The sequence below is a fragment of the Chaetura pelagica genome, unplaced genomic scaffold, assembly GCF_000747805.2.
Source record: "Chaetura pelagica isolate M959 unplaced genomic scaffold, ChaPel_1.0 scaffold49, whole genome shotgun sequence".
In the NCBI taxonomy this organism is placed as follows: Eukaryota; Metazoa; Chordata; class Aves; order Apodiformes; family Apodidae; genus Chaetura; species Chaetura pelagica.
This window is the reverse complement of record NW_009970715.1, coordinates 2,052,825-2,072,805: the sequence shown is the minus strand read 5'-3', so window position 1 is coordinate 2,072,805 and position 19,981 is coordinate 2,052,825. Positions and strand designations below refer to the sequence as shown.

Genomic DNA, 19,981 nt, shown 5'->3' with positions numbered 1-19,981 from the left:
CCCCAAAAAAAATTAAAAATAAAAGAAAATCCACCCAAATTGCTGTAATGAGGTCAGCAGAGCATGGGAGCTGCAGGGGATCTCCTGGAAGGACAGGCAGGTCTGTGGCCAGGGCTCTGCTGCCCCTTGTCCCTTTCATCCTGGCTCTTGCCCCCTCCTTGTCACACCCTGGCCAGACCCCCCCCTCCCCACCTGTGCAATTAAAAAAAATTGAAGGGGGGGGGAAAAAAATTTTTTTTGGTGCAGCATCCAACACCCTGAGGGCAGGTGGGCTCTGCCTGGGCCCCCTGGGTGCCCCCCAAGATGTGCCCTCCCCAGGCTGGCACAGGGCACCCCAACCCCAGCGGGCACCACGGGGGTCCCCACCAGGCAGAAACACGAGGGGTTGGTATTTGGGGAATCAAACCAACCCCCCCCTGCCTGTGTCCAGCTCATCCCTGCAGGAAATAGCTCCTCAGGGAGACACTTCTGGGAGCCCTCCAAAGGACACTGGTCCCTGGAGGGCACCTTGGCAATAAGGTCCTTTTTTTTCCCCCAAAGCTTAACATCTGCCCCATTCCCAAAGTGCTGGGAATTGTTGCTGCCTTTCTTCCTGGCTCTGGATCCCAAGAACTGGTGGCAAGGCTGGGACCCCAGGGGCTGGTTTGAGGGACCCATTTTGCTCCTCAGCCTTGGGGAACCAAAACAAGGTTGGAGAGACCCAGAGGTGCCACCTGTGCATGGATGGGGAGCTCAGCAGCAGCAGATCCCAAGGGGACCTCTGCTTCAGGTGCCATCCCCAGGCAGGGCCACGAGTGCTGAGGAGCAGCCAAAATGATCCTAACATTTGGAGAAGGAGCCTGGGGAGGTGGTGAGGAGGAGGGTGGGCTGGGAGGGACAGGCTGAGCCCACCCTGCTGCCAGCTGGGGGCCTCAAGGGGAGGTGGGTGGTCTGGAGGAACCCCAGATGTTCTCCAGATGTTCCACAGGTGGAGGTGCTGGGTGCTGTGAGCTGGACTCAGCCCCCCTGGTCCCGCATCCTCCAGGCTTATTAAAAGGAAGCCTGGGATGGCCACAATGGCTCAAACATTCCCTGCCAACTCCCCACCCACCCCTGTCTCAGGAGGAACCCACCCCAGGAGGATCAACCACCAGATGTTTCATCTGGGGCTGCACAAACCCACCCAGCCAGGTGGTTTCATCTGCTCCATCTGCAGCAACCAACAAGTTCCTTGTCACAGCACCCACAAAAGAACAGGCAGCATCCCCAGAAAACAATCCTATCTGCAGAAAGATTCCTTTTCTCTCTTTTTATAATGTTTTTAATTCATTAATTAGTGGCTTGTGGGCATCACAGGAACCTTTGCTTGGCTCTGATGTGCTGATTTCTTCTGCCTCTCGGTGGAATTGGAGAGCACAAAAACGTTTCAAAAACACAGAGAGAAGAAGAAAAGCTGCTGCTTTAGAGAAGGGAACTGGGGGAAAAGTTTGAGTAAGGTCAGGAGAAATGGAACTGAAGGAAGGAGTTTGTTTCTGCTCTCCTGAAGGGGTGTTGTGCTCTTCTGCTGGAGCAACTGGCTGGTGAAAGCAACTGAGGCAAAACAAAAATGGGGTTTAAATGGTAGGTGGAAGAGTGGGACAGTTCTAGGAACCCCCTGCTGGATCCTGGGTGAGCAGTGGGGATGTGGGGGGCTGGCAGTGCCCCCCTGGCTGCTGCCACCAGCCTGGGCAGGGCTGGGGATGCATGTTCCATGGCAAGAGACCAGGTGAGGAGGAGGTCCTGGGGGGTGCAGCTCTGGGGGGGGGGCGGGAAAGAGCTTTTCAAGCCATTGCTCACACTGGGAGCAAGAAGTGGAGCAGACCCAGGGCTGGGGTTTGGGGCTGTATTTGCAGTGAGTCCATCCTTGCACCCAGAGCAGCTCCTGTGCTTTTCCAAGAGAGATGCTGTTGGGGAAAACTGGCCAGGATCCCCTGCAAAACCCAAGCTGGCACCTCTGGGTCCCAAACGTATGAGTAGGAAGATAAAAAAACAAGCCCCAAACCCTCTCTCCATTCCCTGCCCCCTGGCAGTGATGACTTTTAGTGGGTATTTGCTTTGCCCACCTGCACTGGGCACTCTGGGCTGCATTTATCACCTCCATCTGCATTCACCACGTGTCTCTGCATTTATCACCTCTTTTTCTCTGCATTTATCACTTTTAGGAACCCTGTGCAAGAGATAAAACCCTTTCCCAGTCCTGTTCCATGCATCCCTTGGATTGTTTTTCCATGCTGATGAGAACCCAGTGAGGTGCTCCCAAACTGGAGCCTCTGGACAGTGTCCTAGGGAGCAGAGTGGGGAGATGTCCATGTTTTGATCCCCCCCAACCTTCCCAGCTCCACCTCACCTGGCAGGAGGAGAAGCCCTTTCCTAATCTGATGTTGTCACTGGGGTTTTTTTGGCTCACCAGGACAAGGGACAGGAGGGCAGGTACCCACAGCAGCCCTTGGGGGGCAGGGGGGTCTGACAACCCACCCCTTGGCCTCAGGGTCCCCTCTGCAGACTTGAGGCACCCAAGTGGGCTTGAGGAGGTCTCATCTGGGGAAATCCCAAGGGAAAGCAGGTGTCAGGGTTGTCCCTGTGCCATGTTTCAGCCCAGAGCATCATCTCCTCCTGCCAACCCCACAAGGGGCTGCAGGGGGGGGCACTGCCCCCAACCTCAGGCTGGGAGGTATTTTTAATCAAACCCACAGCTGAAGTTCCAGCCTCAAGCCTTGGAAACCCCCACGGAATTTCACCCTGAGGCTCCAGCTTTGCCTCTCAGCCCCTTCCCCAGGGGGGCTGCATCCCCAGCGAAGCCCCTCGCCCCCATCTCCTGCCCAGGCTGCTTTTCACCCTTGTTTGCCACCCCCCGCCGGGGGTCCTGCCCCTCTCCAGCTCCCTGGACATGCACTGAGCACGTCGGTTCTCTGCAGGTCGGGGTCTGGGTGCCCTTGCAGGGCTCCCACCAAGGGCAGGAGGCACCGACATCCCTGCTGGGTCCACGCAGTGGGAAAGGAAACTTGAGGCCGTTCCCCCACCGAGCTGGTGATGGATGCCCTGGGGGCTTTTCATTGGAGGGAGCCAGGGCCTGGGGTTTGGATGAAGGGCAGTCCTGGAGAGGCTCATCCCTCAGGTTTCCCCTGGAAAAGGTCATTCCTGGAGGTTGGGGACACGATGGGGGGGTTGTAGTTTGGGGTCTGTTCTGCACGAGGTGCCTTGGGGTGGTCCCAGCCCTGCACCCCAGCCCCCCTGCCCTGCTCTCTGTCCCCACCACAGCCAAGAGCCCCACGGGGTCCTTTTTCTTTTTATGCAAGGAGATGCCTTCAAGATCTTGAAATATTAGGCAAGAAGGGGTTTTTCCCCAGGCAGGCTCCACAGGGCAGGGCAGAGGCAGGGACCTGCAGCCCAGCAGCAGGGACACACACACACAGGGACAATCTGGCTCCAAAACTGCTGCATCTTTGCTTGATCCCGCTGCTATTTTTACTACAGATGCCTTATTGAGATTCAAATGAATGTTTCAAATCCTGGCTCCTTTGCATAATTCTTTTTAATTAACACTTCAAAGGTTTGAACACACCATTTCCCTAACGAAGTTGGCTGAGCCTCCTTTCCCTGCCACAGTTTCCAAGGGCTGGAGCTGGGGACAGAGTTGTCCCCTGGGCCCCCTGCCTGGGGGGGATGATGGGTTTTGGCTTCAGGCTCTGCAGAAATGGGAGCTAAGGGAAGAGATTTGCCCTCACCTGATGCCCTGCCCAGCTCAGCACATCCCAGGCAGTGCAACAGCCTGACCCTGGCACAGGAACTGCTGCAGAGTTGGAAGGGAATGTGGCCACAGCTTCCCTGTCCCACCTGCTGTTGTAACCCTACTGTGCTCCCCCAGGTCTAACAAAACCTCCCCAACAAGGAGCACCTCATCTTCAGGGTGCATTTTGGTCATATTTTCCACATTTTCTTGCCATCCAAAAGGTCCAGAGATGCCTTCCTTCCTTCTGAAACTGTGCTGTAAAACATGGCATTGGCACACAGTCTTGTTCACTGGAAAGAGATCATGGAAACACAGACTGGTTTGGATTGGAAAGGACTTTAAATATCACCCAGTTCCAAACCCCCTGCACGGGCAGGGACACCTCCCAGCAGCCCAGGCTGCTCCAAGCCCCATCCAACCTGCCCTTCAACACTGCCAGGGATGGGGCAGCCACAGCTTCCCTGAGCAGCCTGGGCCAGGGTCTCACCACCAAGAATTTCCTCCTAATGTCCAACCTAAATCTCCCTCTTCCAGTTTTAATCCATTCCCCCTTGTCCTCTCCCTCCCTGCCCTTGTCCCAAGTCCCTCCCCAGCTTTCCTGGAGCCCCTTCAGGCACTGGAAGCTGCTCTCAGGTCTCCCTGGAGCCTTCTCTTCTCCAGGCTGAACACCCCAACTCTCCCAGCCTGTCCCAGAGCAGAGCTGCTCCAGCCCTTGGATCTTTGTGGCCTCCTCTGCACTCAATGGAGCTTTTCCCCAGTTATTCCAAGAACTGGGAAGGATGCAAAGTCTTGAGGCTTTAACACAGACACAGGAGAGAAGGAACCACCTCAGGTCACTGTCTGACCTTCCCCCATCACTGCACCCACAGGGTCCCCCCCTCGGGTGGGAGCAGCCTCATGCTGCAGGACTGGGACCCTGAAGAGCAGCCTGGTTCAACAAACAGGGAAATGAGCTTCAGCTTTAATTCCTGCCAGCACAGAAATGATTAGACACAACAAAATTGTATAATTAGGATTTAATAAGAGACTGTCCCAGACATGCAAAAGAAGTAGGTTAGACAGTGGCCTTTGTTCAGCTACAAAAGACATTAATTTGCAAATACTCTTAATATTCATTTTTTGTTATTTAGGCTGATATTTTGAAAGTCTCTGATAAAATGAGTATCTGGACTAAGCATTCCAGTTGCATTTCCAAGCACAGGAATCCAGCTTTGATGTTCCCCTTGATAACATCTTTTTAGAGCCTTGGCTGCATCAAATTAAATTCTGATTACCCTGATAGTGCAATATCCAGCTTCTAAATGTATTCAGGTGACTTTTTGTTCTGGAAGGAAATTAGCTGTTTTGACAAGGATGCTTGTTAGGCAGCAAAGAGATGGGGAGGAAACATCCCTGGCAGGGAAGCAGCTTGTTCCCAGTTCTGGTCTTGGTGCTGGGGGCTGTGGTGCCCCTCAAGCAGTGGGCTTGCAGCACTGGGCTGCAGTGGGGAAGGGGACACAGGCAGCAAAAACAGAATCACACTTCTGGTGGCCCACAGGTCACCCAGCAGAGACTGGGTACATCCATCCCCTCCAGAAGGGACAAGCCAAAGGGATGTGCCTGGTCCTGGGGGAGTGTGGGACACAGGTGGTCTCAGGATGTGTGGTTAGAGCAGGTTTGTCCCCTCTGCTCATGTCCCCCTGCTGAGAGGCCACTTCACATCTCATCCCTACTTCACCCCTGGATTAAACCCATCCCTGAAGCACCTGTCCAGCTGTGGGCACAGCATCCCAGGGGGATGTGGTCCCTGAGAGGGATGAGAAGGACACCCCACCCATTACCATTCCTGAGGTCAGGAGCTCCATGCCATCCTCACCCCAGCCATTTCCATGCAGTGATCCTGCTCCCCAGCCCAGGTTCTGCTCCTTGCCTGGGTACAGGATGAACACAGAGTGCAAACATTATTGTTGGCAGGGATGATGAGCTCCCTCCCAGTGATTCAGGCATCTTTAAGCTCCATGTTTTATTACTCCTCACTGTACCATCAGTGGCACTGAAATGGGATGTCTGCAAACTTCACCTCCAGCCTCATCTCTGAGATCCCAGGGCTTGGGCACCTGATGGTAGATATTCCTGCTAATACATGGTCCAGTAGAGCTGGAGCCACCTGCCCTGAGCAGGGCTGTGCTGCTCGTGGCCTTTGTGTCCTGCCCAGAGCCCAGGGAAGTGCTGCTGTGATGGAAAACTTCCTTGTTTCTACCAGCTGTACTGGGAAGAGCCTCCTGTTCCCAAAGCCCTGTCCTTCCCAGGCACATCTCCCTTCAGGACTTGCTTGGTGACCTCACAGCTAAGAGGGGAGCAGTGGAACAGGGGGTCACAAACCTTGAAGTGGCTTTTCAGAGCGAGTGGAGTCACAACACAGGAGCCACCAGCTGGGACAGGATCCCACCCTCCAGCTCCAGCCCTGATGTGAGGCAGCAGCAGCTCCTTGCCCAGCTAAGGGGAGGAAAAACAAGGACCACCAGTTCCCTGCTGGGCTGAGCCTGGAGGGACCTTCCTGTGCCTGGAGAACAGGAAGCGAAGCTCAGGTCTCTCTCCCAAGGAAAAGCTCAATCATTCTCCTTCCAGCCGCTGGAGGACAGTGAAGTTCACAGCAGCAGGTGCCACCAGCACCACTCTGGGAAGAGACAACACGGTGAAAAAACTAAACCAGCAGGATGGCTGGGGAGCCCTGCACTGACCTCACGGCTCAGAAATCAGGGCTGCAGGGCCAAGGTGCCATGGTTTTATCATCAGTCACCTGTCGTTTTCCTGGGGCTTCCCTCTGGAATCACCTGCAAAGCTCAGCAGCTCTTGGGAGTTGAAAACTTCTAGGTTATCCTGGAGGTGGAGGATTTTGGAGAAGTGAAGAAAAAGCAGCAAGTAGGAAGCAAGGGAAAAAGCATCCCAGTTCTTTCCTGTATCTTAAGACAGGTGGGAAAGCTCTGCCTTTCCAGAAAGGATCTATGTTTACAAATATGTAAAGGGTGAGTGTCAGGAGGGCAGAGCCAGGCTTTGTGCAGTGATGTCCAGTGACAGGACAAGGGGCAGTGGGTGCAAACTGGAGCACAGGAGGTTCCATGTGAATCTCAGGAAGAACTTCTTTGCTGTGAGAGTGCCAGAGCCCTGGGCCAGGCTGCCCAGAGAGGCTGTGGAGTCTCCTTCTCTGGAGACATTCCAACCCCCCTGGCCACGTTCCTGTGTGATGTGCTCTGGGTGCCCCTGCTCTGGCAGGGGGGCTGGGCTGGGGGAGCTTTCCAGGTCCCTTCCAACCCCTGGGATTCTGGGATTCTATAGCCCATGGGTAGAAGAAAACATGGGAGGAGAGATGGATGTTGCATTGCTCTGAGGCAGGGCACAGGCCAGGGGTTGGGTTGGATGCTGGGAACAATTTCTTCCTGGAAAGGGTTGTCAGGCCCTGGCCCAGGAGTCCCCATCCTGGAGGGGTTTCCAAGCTGTGGTGCTGAGAGCCATGGGGCAGGGGTGGCCTTGACAGGGCTGGGGTAACAGATGAACTTTAAGATGTTTTTCCAACCAAAATTATTTGGAAAAACAAAAGCATCAAGCCCTGGATTAAAGTCCCCTGGGTTCATCCCATAGGGACAGCACAACCCTTGGAGCATCTGTGTGGGGATGTGGTGGGAACATGGGGAAAGAGCCTTACCTGGACCCACAGCAACCCTGCCAGCAACACCAGCTCCCCTGGGAACAATTCTGCAGCCAAATCTGTGTCCTTGTGCTCCAAGGGTCTGCAGTGAGTGAGCTGGGTGGGAGGGAGGAGATGATGGGAGGGAGGAGACTCAGCAGCCACCTCTGCCCCTGCTCAAAGGGGTGGGTGCCAGGCTGGGGGGCTCCATTCAGAGCCCAGCCCTGCCACCCTCCCTGCCTGAGGCTGCTGGGGGTGCCTCAGAGAGGGACTGGGGAGACTGACAGAGGGAAAACAATCGTGGAAAAAGAAATATAAGCACCATCAGCCCACAGCTCAGGGGACACCTGAGAGCAGCAGGCAGGGAGAGGTGCCCCAGGAAGGGACTGGTGTCTGCTCTGCTTGGCTCCAGCACAAGCTGCAGGAGAACAAATGCCCCAACACCAGCCCTGGGCTCCAGGTCCCTGCTGCAGCTCAGGGCAAGAGGGACTTGCCAAAGCCCCCAGTGAAGCTGCAAGGGAAAAGCCCCCCTCCTTGCCTCCAAGCCCCTCAGCCCAGAATGGCTCCTGCTCTGGCAAAACACCCTTCACACACTCCCAGCACCCCAGGGTGCCCAACTTCAGCCACAGATTTTATTGTTTAGTAACAAGCTCACCACACCAGCAAGCCAGGACAGGGGTGGGTGGTACATGGATACACACCTGGAGTAGTTACACAGACTGAGATTTGTACAGCTTTTGTACAGAGGAAGGAAGAAAAGGAATCAAATAACAAAATAGACATTAGCAGTCAAACCTGGGTGGTTTTTTCTGGTCTTTTTCTTTTTTTTTTATATATATATATCATCCTAACAAAATCTGATAGCCAAAAAATGACTAAGCTACAAAAGTGTAATACATACTGTAGGGGTCAAAGGTTATCATCCATTTATACATCTAGTATCTTCTTTTTTCTGGTAACTGACATGAGGCCTACAGGGTCTTAGTGTATTAATAATTCCCTACAAGATAGTGTTGAGCTGCTAAAGCTGCCAGAGAAGGGAGTATTGGGATTTTTATTAAGACTTTTAGAGTGTCATTTGCATAATTTTTGTTTGAATGAAACCCTCATGCATCTCTACTGCAAGCCAGAGGAACTGCTGGTGGCTGGGGTAGGCAGGAGCTGGGAAGCCTTGGTTGGTATCTTAGCACCCAGGGTTCAGCACAGCACTGGTGCTGCCCTTGCTCCAGCTCTCCAGGTGGGATAAAGCTGGAATCACTGACCGAGACAGATTCTTTCTCCTTTGGTCTAGAGGGTCAGAGAAAATACCACTAAAGGTGGAGCAGTCTCCACTTGCCAGACGTTCCTTTCCCTGGTGCTGCCACCTCCTGCTGCCCACCCTGCTCTGGGGTCCTGTGGTGTGATGTTAGGGACTTGGCTCTGGATGCAAAACCATATGGGAGGTGGGAGAGGGGCTGGGGAGGACACAGCCCCCCCAGAGCAGCTCTCAGGGGTCAAGAGAAGAGCAAAGCTGAAGCTGAAGGGGAGTGAAGGCAGAAAGAGGAACCAGACCCTGACCAGTGACAGGAGATGGGTGCATCAGTGCTCCAGTGGCCTTGACCACGTCCCTCAAAGAGCCAAGCCAGTAAGACCAGGTATCATGAAGTACTTGAACCACCACCACGCAGGCAAGAAGAGCAGTTAAACTTGCAAATAAATAGAGGGGCTGGGGAATCTCCTCCTTGTCCCTTCCAGGTTTGTCCTTAGTTTGGTCTCTCACAGCCTCCCAGGGGCAGGCAGAGGCAGGTGCCCTTGGGAAGCCTGTGCCAACGCTGGGGAAGGGGGACACTGCTGGTGTCCAAAGCCCTCCTGGCCACTGTACAGGGTTGAGCTGAAACCCTGATGCTATGTGTGATAACGTGCTCTGTTGACACCACAGTTGGTCCTTTTTGGGGAGCAGCTCCCATGGACCTGCAGCCCAAGGGTGGTTGGGACACAGGGAAGGTGGCTTCACCCTGCTGCCCATTTCAGTACAGCCCTGCAACACCAAGACCAAATCCAAGAAGTGCCATCAGCTCCTGGCTGATCCTCAGGGACCAGCACAGCTATTTACAGCCAGAAGAACATCAGCACTAACTTTAACCCTGCCCAGACCCATCTGCTGCTGTTCTGCCCTGTCACCCAAGCTGACTGGGAAGAGCCACAGATCTGAGCCACTCACAGGGGTGGTCCCTGGGAGGAGACAGAAGTCAGAGACTCCTCCAGCCTGAACCACTGCCACCCTGACAACTTTGGATCTGATTAATGGAACCAAATACATGATCCCCAAAACCACTCCTGGGGGATCCTGCCCTGTGCAGAGCCAAAGGTTCATCCATGGAGATAGAAAAAGCAGGTGTCTTTCCTCTGGAGATGAAGGCAGCTGGTCACAAGTCTCTGGATGACCTATCAGGGAAAATAAGCTACAAACCAGAGTGGACTCTTACACCTGCAGGTGCCTGAGAAGCCCTGGGCTTGGAGACAGGCAGCACTGCAGGCAGCACTCTGTGTTAGCTCCCCTCAAGCCACTGAGAGCAGTGAATGGGACTTCAGAGACCATCCAGCCAACAGAAGCACTTTGGGAAACACCTGCCCTAAATTCCTAAAACCAGCAGCTCCCAGTGAGGCCACTATTGCAGGCTCCAACAACAAACACTCCCTTCGGGATTTTCCTAAATCCCTCAGGAGCTGAATACACCTACCAGGAGGATTTTGGAGACCACCCGTATGATCTCTTGGGAAAGCCCCAGAGCTAGGCAGACATCTGGTGATCATCCTGGTGATTAGTCAGAGCTGATAAACCACTTCTACAAAGCAGGATGGGATCCCACTTGAATTATTCCCAGCCAGTTGGATCCCAAGCTCTGCCTCCCCTTGCCATGTGCCAGATTTGAGCTGTTTTCTGACCTGCTTTACCCCCATTAAGTCACTTTCCTTCCTCAACCTCCCTTTGAGTGGAGATCACCAGTCCTGCCTCCAGTGAGCAGGGTCTAGAACTGAACCACAGCCCAGATTCAGCAACCCTCTCCTCATGGCAGAACTGCAGCCAGGAAGCCCAGGTCCTTCCCAGGTTGCTTCTGGCTTCCCATCCTTCAAGGATGTTTGGCAACCCACTAAGAACAAGTAACAGCAACTTTGTGGGAAATGAGGGCAAGAAGCAGTGAAACTGACAGGCTGGGATGTTCATCTGCCTGTGGTGTGGCCCAGGTCTCCTCTCTGAGGTCTTTTCTGTCCTGTCCTATTTCACAGATGCCCCACCATAAACACAGGAGCTTCTGAAGGCTGGAGGAGTTGGGCACTAACTAGTAGAAGCCTGATAAATATTGCTGTGACTCTTCCCTGTGGTACTGAACTGTGAATCTGAACTGGATTCTCTCACACCTTTAAGAGCATGTTGTCCCCTTTCTCCACCCTCATGTTCCTTGGGAGCTGTGGTGCAAAGTCAGAGAGAGAAGTGTAAAGTCTTCAGAAGACGAAAAAAGCCCCTACACTGCTGTTTATGGACACAAGAGCTGTGTGGGCTCCAGACCTGGATTCCTTTTGCTCTCAGGTGACACACAGAGGATTGTTGGTGCCATCAGACACAGCCAGCACTGCATGAATGCTCAGAGCAGCACCTCAGCCTCTTCCCTTCCTAGTAGTAGGGAATGGGCATCACACAGAGGAGCCAAGGATAGCTCTGGAGAATGGCCAGGCAATCCCCAAGTAGCTGTTAAATTAAACAGGCAAGGAGGGAACCACCTCCTCCAGGCATCTGTCCCACACTGACTGCAGCCAGCACAGAGCACTGCAACTGGTGATGCCAAGACCCAGTGTGGACCTTGTGCTCAAAGAGGACCTAGTAAACCTGAGACCAGGGACAGGCTGGGCACCCTGGCTGGGGCTGCTCTTCTCTCTGCAGGAACAAAGGCCAACCCCATCTAAGCAAGGTGTGCCTGTCCCCAAACTCAGAGCCACCACCACTCCTTCCCCAAACAGCAGCAGGTGAGAAACAAAATAAATATCCCTCTGAAATGGGATCCTTTCCCATGAGATGAAGAGTGAAGTCTTCTACAAGGTGAGGAGGGAAGCACAACCCCACATCCTGTCCTTCCTCAGCCTACATGTCACCAGTCAGCCCAGAAGGTTTCACTTGCTCCTGCAGGTCTTCAGGACATGAGGTGGGTGGATGGGAAGGGACAGACCTTGTGAGCAGCACGTGGCCTCTGAGCACACACTTTGGAGTTGAACACCAGAAGCAAATCCCTTTGCAGCTCCTGAGGGGTCATGGGGACTTGCTGACACTCCAGCCACCCTGCCATCCAGACCATGCCAGCTGGTGGGACAAGGACAGCTCAGGCAATACAAATTCCACAGTCAAAACCAATACAAGTAAGAAACCAAACCCAGAGAGGTCTGTCTGCTCCCTCTTGGAACAATGGCTGTCTTGGAAAACTGGGCTCCAGGATTGTCCTGATGATATCATTTAGTATATTATAAACATTGTCCTGCTTTGAAGTGAAAATACTATGTCTGGTCTTTTGGAGGTGCTAAAGCCAGATGTATTGTTTTTCCTGCCTGTGCACAGGAGCTGATACTGGCCTGAAATGATCCTCTTCACCTCTTCTCGTATCAGAGCTTCTCCTGGAAGGAGAGAGACCTTGTTAGGGAAAATAAGGGTGAGCACAGAGGTCATTTCACAGAAGAAACTGAGCCATGGAGGGGGATGCCCCCAGGCCTGCCATGCCCTGCCCACACTGCCTCTTCCTCAGGCTGGCCATCCTGCCTGGGAAGAGGCAAAGTCTGAGGCTCCAGGTCTTGCATCATGAAAACCATGGGAGACCAGGACAGCATGTCCCCCAAATGCCACCTGTGTAAAAGGGAAGGCAGAGATCTGAGACCCAGCAGGTTCCAGCTGGGGCTGCCAGGAGGAGTCACACAGACACTGACCCAGGAAACTGAAGGAAAACTCCCCCCACACTGTGTTTCCCAGAGCAAGCACCTACTGCACCCCAGTGTGCACCTCACTGGCACCTTCCTGATGGCCTCAAGTGGTTTTCATGGCAAGGTGAGGTTCCCACCATGCCTGGCAACTGGGGTTGGGCAAAGCCCTTGGATTTTGCTGTGGGAAGCACAGTCCAGCTTTGCTGGCAGAACTGCCTCCATCCAAAAGCTGCCTCCAGCACAACAGGCAAGAAGCCACGTGACTGTTTTAAACACCATCTTGCTTAGAACTCACCTCTTGTTTGTGGGATTTATCCTGCTGGTGAATCCCGTTGGCTGACCCAGAATTCCCAACAGTCTGCAAAAGAGAACAGACAGTACTTACTGAGGAGGGACACAGAGCCTTGGTGGTGCCTACAAAGAGCTGAGACCTGGCAAGGCTGCCACCTCCTGCCTTGGTAACCCACTCCACAACAGGAAAGGACAACTCAAAAATCCCACCCCACTTTTGGCAAGAGGTGCACCCTGGCCCAAGCCCCACCTGCTGAATTGCATCCTTCCCAGCTCTAAAATATTCCTGGAGTTCCTTAGGGACACTCTTCACTCCTGACCCTTAAATCCCAACCAACAAACCCTGAGCCAAGGGCAGCATTAGCTGCAGAGCACAGCAGAGTGAGCAACCCAGCAGTGTAAAGGACATTTGCCACCCTCCCCCCCCTTTCCCATCTCTGGGGACAAGCCAGGACAAGCTGTTCTACCTTCAAAGAGCACAAGAACTTTGAAACATTTATGATGGTTTTTTAGCAGGGATAATGTGGAGCCCTTCAGCTTGAAAATGACAGCATCACCAGTACACACAAGAGAAGAAAGCTGCAGCCAGAAGTCCCAGAATGCCAGATACCAGCTCCTTGGGTTGTGGTGATCAGGTTCAGTGGCTGCAAAATTGCTGATGACAGCAAAACCAGACATTATGGGGAGACAAGACTGCAAGGTTTAAATCTCCACACTGGAGGGTCCCAGCTACCATTCTCACCATGACCAAAAAGGTGCACAATCAACCCTATGGGTTTAGTTTGGGCAGGAAAATCAGGCAGAGATTGAAACTGAGCTCTGCTTAGAGAGCCTGAATGTTTGCTGGGCACTGAATCCTGCTGGATGGATGGATGGATAGTGCTGCTGTAGTGACTCAACCCTGGGGTCTGCACCCACTTCCATGGGTGATTCAGGTCTCACACAAGGCAACACATCCTGCCCTGGCTGCAGCACAGCCCACCTGCTCCCTCAGCAGGAATACCAGGAGTTAGGGCTGGAATTCAGTCTCAGTACATGGTCACCACACTGAACAAAGTGGTGCAATTTGCTTGAAATTAAATAAAAAGGCTCCCAGAGCAATCACTGTAAATTCTCCAAGACAAGGCCTGAGTGCCAAACCCTTGTTATTTCCTGCAAAGCTGCAAGATCAAGGTCTCCCAAGACATGGAGAAGGCAAAGATTCTCTTCCTCTATTACAGGACAAATCATTTGCATCTGCAGGCACAAAAACAGCAAGGCAGCAATGACTGGATGAGATGAAGACAAGGTGCCATCAGGCTCCCCCACCTCCTCGTGGAGCAGCAAGGCCAGCCCTGCACATGAAGGGCTGTGGAGCCTGCAAAGGGAGAGCAGCAGCTTGTGGTAATGAGAGATTTCCTTCTGAGTGTGCTGAGGAGTGAAGGCTTTGAAGACAAAGGGAAAGATATGCCAAGGCAGATCCCTGGGCAGCAGCTGCTGCTGGCAGAGAGGAGAGGGGAGGTCAGGAGGTAGGGCAGGATGGGGCACAGCAGGATGGGGCACAGCAGAAACATGCCTGCTGGGGAAGGGCCATCAATTCCCTGTTGCACTAGGATCTCTTTAGGTCAGCATGATCCTCAGGCTCAGCCTGAAGGCCCCTGGTTAACAACTCCTCTTCATAAGGCTGAGCAGATATTATCCCAAAACTAAGGAGCTTTGAGCCAGACTTCCCCATCACCAGGCACTTCCAAAAATCTGACATCAATACAAGTTTGAAGCCCAGCTTCCTGCACTAATCCCTCCATCTGTCTCTTAGCACCCCAGTTTGTAGTTGAAGGCATAATACTATCTTGTCATATCTCCTAAGATTTCTTAAGCATGAAAGTCTCAGACTAATACCAGGCATAGATTAGCTGACCCCATAAGGTCCATTCCATCTCACTTCATGTAAGATTAGTTATTTTCTACAGTCAGGAAAAACAATAATTACCACCTGCAGCACCACTGGAGACAGGAATGCAAATGGGAGGATTTCCTTTTCTCAAGGGACTTTGCATTAAAGCAACCAGAAAACAACTTTCCCCAGCCCTCCCAGAGCTTCCAGCAGATGAGGTTGTCATGATGCATTTTCATTTGACACACAACAATTACAGCAGAAGCTAAAGTCACTCTGGAAGTACTGACAGGATTAGAGCACATCTTGGACTGCCACAAACTTGTCATCACTCCTACAGCTGTCCTGCCTGGTGCTGGCAGACAGTGCTGCTGCACTGCAGGGTATAAAAAGCCTGGTCTGCAACACACAGATGCTCAGCTGAGCCAGCAGAGCTTTCAGGGCTGCAATTTTTACTGTGCACCCTCCTCCTGCAGCACAAAGAGCCACTCAGTGTATCTGCCAACTGTACAGAAGACAGTGTCATGGGAGGAGAAGACTTGATACCCCCCAGATTACCTGCCACAACATATCTGCACCAGCATCAGGGAAAACAAGCCCTCTGCCCATTCTAGTGGCTTGTTCTTTACTATCCTAAGGTGACTGCTTGAATGTGAATGGTAGCTCATTACTGCAAGAGAAAGACATTTTTCACTAAGAATTTAAATGAGCAAGTGAGGAGCACTGGTGCATCTGAGCTCTGCCAGCCATGACCTGGTTAGAGCCACAAGAGAAAATGCAGCTAGAAGAGCAATGAAGGACATGAAGCACAAAGCTGGGCAGGTCACTCTGCAGGAGGAATCAGTCAGGGCTCAGACATCACAGCTTTGAGGTGGGAAAAGCCAAACGTGGAGAGAGTCAAGTTATTTGCAGCCTTCAGCTTTACAAAGGATGCAAGACAAACAGAAGCAGTTTTGCTTTATGAGGAGAAACAAAGTGAGACCAGAGGGAGGTGGGAAGAGAAGACTAACTGGAGTGGGAACATTCAGAGTCCATCAGGACTAACTGGAGCGGGAACATTCAGAGTCCATCAGGACTAACTGGAGTGGAAACATTCAGAGTCCATCAGCAAAACCAGATCAGATACAGAGATGCCTCCTGGAGCTGGTAACACAAATGGAAAACATCTTCCCAGAGATGCCTCCAAAGTTTCTGCTTATGGACTGCAAAGAAATAAACCTTCCAAAGAACAGGGAAGGCAGAAACCCTCAACTTCCACATTACAAAGTACCTGGACCACAAGGATGTGCAGCAACATGACATCAAGGACAGTGACACCACGACCTTCACCTGAACACCACATGTAGCAAACATTCTTGCAGAGCACAAAAGGGTCTGTAATTCCCAACTAGCAAGGTTTTTCTTAGTTTTAAGCTGCATCTGACAATAGCAAGGCTTTCCTTAGTTTCAAGCTGCACCTGACAGGGCACAGTCTTGCCAGGCTGCTCTCAGCAGAGAGGAAGGGACCCAGCTATCAGCATCACCTCCCCTGCAGGGCAGATCCCAGGAGGTGGAGGCTCAAGACAGACCACAGCTGAGTGGGCTGGGAAGTGAGTGTGGATGCTCTACCTGTGTTTTCTCCGAGGAGAGCCTCATGGCTTCCATCAGCTTCTCCACCTGGTGGCCGTGCTCCAGGGCGCTGCGCAGCGCGTCCTCCGTGCTCACCAGCCGCTGCTGCAGCCGCAGCAGCTCCGACTCCGACGAGGGGTCGATCAGGGAGAAGCGTCGCTGGTCGCTCACCGACTTCTCCTTGTCCTGACACAGCAAAGAGAGCAGGTCAGGTTGAAACCAGGCGCTAAGCCAAGCAGGGAGGCACAGAGTTTGGGTTCAACAGCAGGCAGGGGCAGAGCGCAGCCCCCCGGGCAGCCCCAGCCCACAGATCCCAGGGGAGTTCCAATAAATTATTCACGTTTCCACCACTGGAGGACACTGAAGAACACAGGAATGAGAGGACATTGCTCATTCCTGGATTGGAGAAGGTGTAAAACGGTGTGGGGCAGCTGCCCGACCAGCAGGTGCTCCCGTTTCTAGCCCTGCTCAGCCACAGACTTAACGCCTGTGGGAACAGAGGAACACTGGGGAAGGACAGATGGACATTTCTGCTGCTTAATGAGGTGCTGCTAAGCCAGGCCACAGCCCACGGGCACTGCCAAGGACATTCCCATCACAGGGTCAGAGAATGGAAGGGACCTCTGGAGACCATCAAGTCCAAACCCCTGCAGAGCAGGATCCCCTGGGGCAGGTCACACAGCTGCTCAGCAGCACAAAAGAAAGCAGGAGCAAGGCTGAAAACCCTGAGCAGCCCCCAGGCCAAGGCCAGGAGGGGTTTTGGTGCTCTCACCAGCACGACCAGTTTCTCTCGCAGCCCCTTGATGTCATCTTTGAGCTTCTGCTCCTTCAGCCGCCACTCGGCTTTGTGCACCTCCCGGCTCAGGTCCCGCTCCGGCCCAGGGGAGTGTCTGTTCGCCTCCAGCAACAGCGCCCTCAGCTCGTTCAGGCTCCTGCCAGAAGCAGCACGAACAGGTGAAGGTTGTTTCCAGAGCCCCCATATCGCTGCATCCTGCTGCACCCCCTCCCCACTTTGCTACAGACCCAAACAAAGGCCAGGAGCAAACCTCTCCCAACTGCCACCACTTCGGGGGCTTCAATCTCCTGTCCTTCCCACTGGGCTGGTTCCAAGGAGACTGGCACCTGCACAGGGCACTGTGTTTCAGAGCAGGGCAGCAGCCAGCTTAGCTGGCTTGTAGCTGACTTCATTCAGCATCTCCATGGGCACTGAGCCCATGCCCTTGCAGCTCCTGGTGAGCAGGGAAAGGGCAGCCCCTTTGATAATTCACAGTCCCCATTTTTAACCAAATTCCCACACGAAGATCTCTTAAAGAATGGGGAAGCTGGAAGCTGGACTTGAGCAAATCCAGCTCTGTCCTTCAACAAATCCAGCTCTGTCCTTCAGATCTTCAGACTGACCTTTCCTTCTTGAGTAGCTCCTGGCTAATCAGGACTAGTTGCCCTGAAGCATCATGTGTTTTCTTGGTCAAGGCTTCCAGTTCTCCTTCCAGCCTCTTCTTTTCTTTTAACACTGAATCAGCCTTTTTTTCTGCTGTTTTGCATTTATTTTCCAAAGCTACAAGAAGCAGAAGTTACAGGGGGAAGAAAGGTTACTTACTCCTTTACTTACATTCCTGCTTTTTGCCTTTTCCCTGTTCCCACTCCTAAGAGCAAACATCTGGTTGGCTCTGGATCTAAGGGGAGATCTCAGAAACAACACACCCAGCTCAATTTATTTCTGCCTCTTTCAGCTTTTGACATCCAATAATCACAAAACCCCCTCCCCACAGGATACAAATCACCTGCAGTGTTTGCATTCACCTCCTGAAAAGAGACCAGAACTGCTGAAGGAATTTTTTACCAACAACATCCACTAATAGACAGGTAGTGTCATGTTTTACACCTGCCCCTTGCAGCACCTGGACCCTTGTTCAACCCCAGTTCAGAGGAGGAGCAGGGAAACACCTGGTTCCCAGCAGCACTGGATTAGGGAAACTTACCACTTACTTGGGCCCTTAGAGTTTCAGTCTGGGACACCAGGGATGACACCTCTTTGTCTCTTTTACTCAGCTTGTCTTGGAGGTCTGGAGGAGAATGGAAAGGCACAGATTAGAAGCTTGGAAAGGGCTTTGTGCAAATCAGGAAGGTACTGAGGGTACAGCACAGGTGGGGGTGTGACAGGGCCATGGGGGTAGCACCCCCATCACAGAGAGGCAGCAGGAGACAGATAATGGGTGTTTCTCACTGCATCTCACCACCACCCAGGCATTAGGAGGCAGGATACCCAGCTGGGAAACCATATCAGACAGGTTTAAGAAAGCAGCCACAAGCAGAAAAAAGAGAATGAAACACTAATAAAACACACAGAAAGATCTTTTCAGTACGTGTCTTTGTGTTACCTCCTACACTGGAAGACAGAGACAGTTTTAAAAGACATGTTTTCTGGAACTGTTGTATTTTCACACTCAAACAGAGCTGTAGATTTGAAACATGATGCTTTTGTGGCTCAAGTATGAACTGGTTTGTTTTTAGTACATCTATATATGGTTTATTCACTGTGGAAACACCACACATATGGACTGAGTGGGCATTTTAAGAGCAGTGGCTGCTGGACCTAGATATGCTCTTCCCTCACAGGCAGGAATTACAACTTGGTATTGGCCAACTGACAGTGCTGAGCTAGCACTGAGGGCAGGTGGAGATATTACAAAGCACCTCTGCATGAATCCAAACCAGCTGCAGGAACACTTGAACTAAAAGTTACTCCTAAGTGACGTTCAAGCCAGTAAAAGGCCCCCAGTAATCTCTGTTTAGGTTGCTACATCCTCAGCATGACTTTAAGAAGGGCTTTGCAGAGAAAAGACTCCTTAGAGGTGAATAATTGAGACAAAACTACACCAGCATAAGCCACAGGTTATTTGGAGAGAAGTGACAAGTTAGTTTTTTAGAGATCACCTTTGTGATCTACACTGGTAACACTTTCTCTCAAAAAAACCCCCAAACCAACCATCAAACAAAAAAAAACAACCCACAAACACAACCCTAAGGAAGAATGAAGAAATACAAGTCTCTTAGGAATAAGCAAGGGAAGATGTGGTTTGGAAGCACCTTGGGTTTTGGGGAACAGCCCTGAACCCTTCACAGATACCCAACAGTGTAGGCCATGCCCAGTGATGTGGTAGGACATCACATCCAGAGACCATCTGGGCCACCCATCTCTAATCTGGCCAGGGTGGCTGTTGCTTAGACCAGGGGTTACAGCCCACCCTCTGTGAGGGAGGCTAAGTGCAATTCTGTTTCAAAATTACTTCCTATAAATTTTCTGAGGGCATGAAGTCTACCTTTTGTTAAAAGGATGGGTATGATTTATAGCAGGCTTAATTTAAAAAAATAACCCCCATTATTTTAACCCAGTCACATTAATATCTACCATTAGCAGCCTCTCCTATGGACAAATTACATTTAATGTCCAGATTTTACCTGCTGTAAAAATCAGTGAAGGGAGGAAAGTTTCCATTTCCCCAGAGCTGCCTCCACCTGCACCATCTGGACAGTGTGTAACACAAGAACATCCACCCCTGCACATGCTCAACTAGATTAGAACAACCAAAAAAAGAAGCCAGACAGCAAATATCATCCAGCAAAACCTGAGAGGTGAAACAGCTTCCTTAGCCCCTTCCACAGAACCATTCCTGGGAGGGCAGGAAGTTGGAGCAAGGGAAGTCATGGGAGTCACCAGAGCAGGGTGTTCCAAGAAAAAAAACATCAAGTTTCATACCTTCCATAGTCTGCTTCATCTTTATCTTTTCTTCTGAAATATCATTAGTTTCAATCATCTGAAATAAATGTAAAATATGAGATGCAAACCAGCCTTCAG

General features: G+C 52.0%; 1 protein-coding gene across 1 annotated transcript in view; it reads right to left on the bottom strand.

Annotated features, from left to right (window-relative positions):
* Positions 1–6,340: 6,340 nt before the first annotated feature.
* The window catches only part of CLIP2 (CAP-GLY domain containing linker protein 2), a 65,168-nt gene continuing 51,527 nt past the window's right edge, over positions 6,341–19,981 (bottom strand). The window contains exons 10-17 of the mRNA XM_010006069.1: positions 19,883–19,940; positions 18,105–18,188; positions 17,524–17,680; positions 16,898–17,057; positions 16,126–16,311; positions 12,649–12,711; positions 6,528–6,607; positions 6,341–6,404 (exon numbers count right to left, since the gene is read on the bottom strand). Of these exons, the coding sequence (XP_010004371.1) occupies positions 6,341–6,404; positions 6,528–6,607; positions 12,649–12,711; positions 16,126–16,311; positions 16,898–17,057; positions 17,524–17,680; positions 18,105–18,188; positions 19,883–19,940 (852 nt within the window). The remainder of the gene's footprint in view (positions 6,405–6,527; positions 6,608–12,648; positions 12,712–16,125; positions 16,312–16,897; positions 17,058–17,523; positions 17,681–18,104; positions 18,189–19,882; positions 19,941–19,981) is intronic.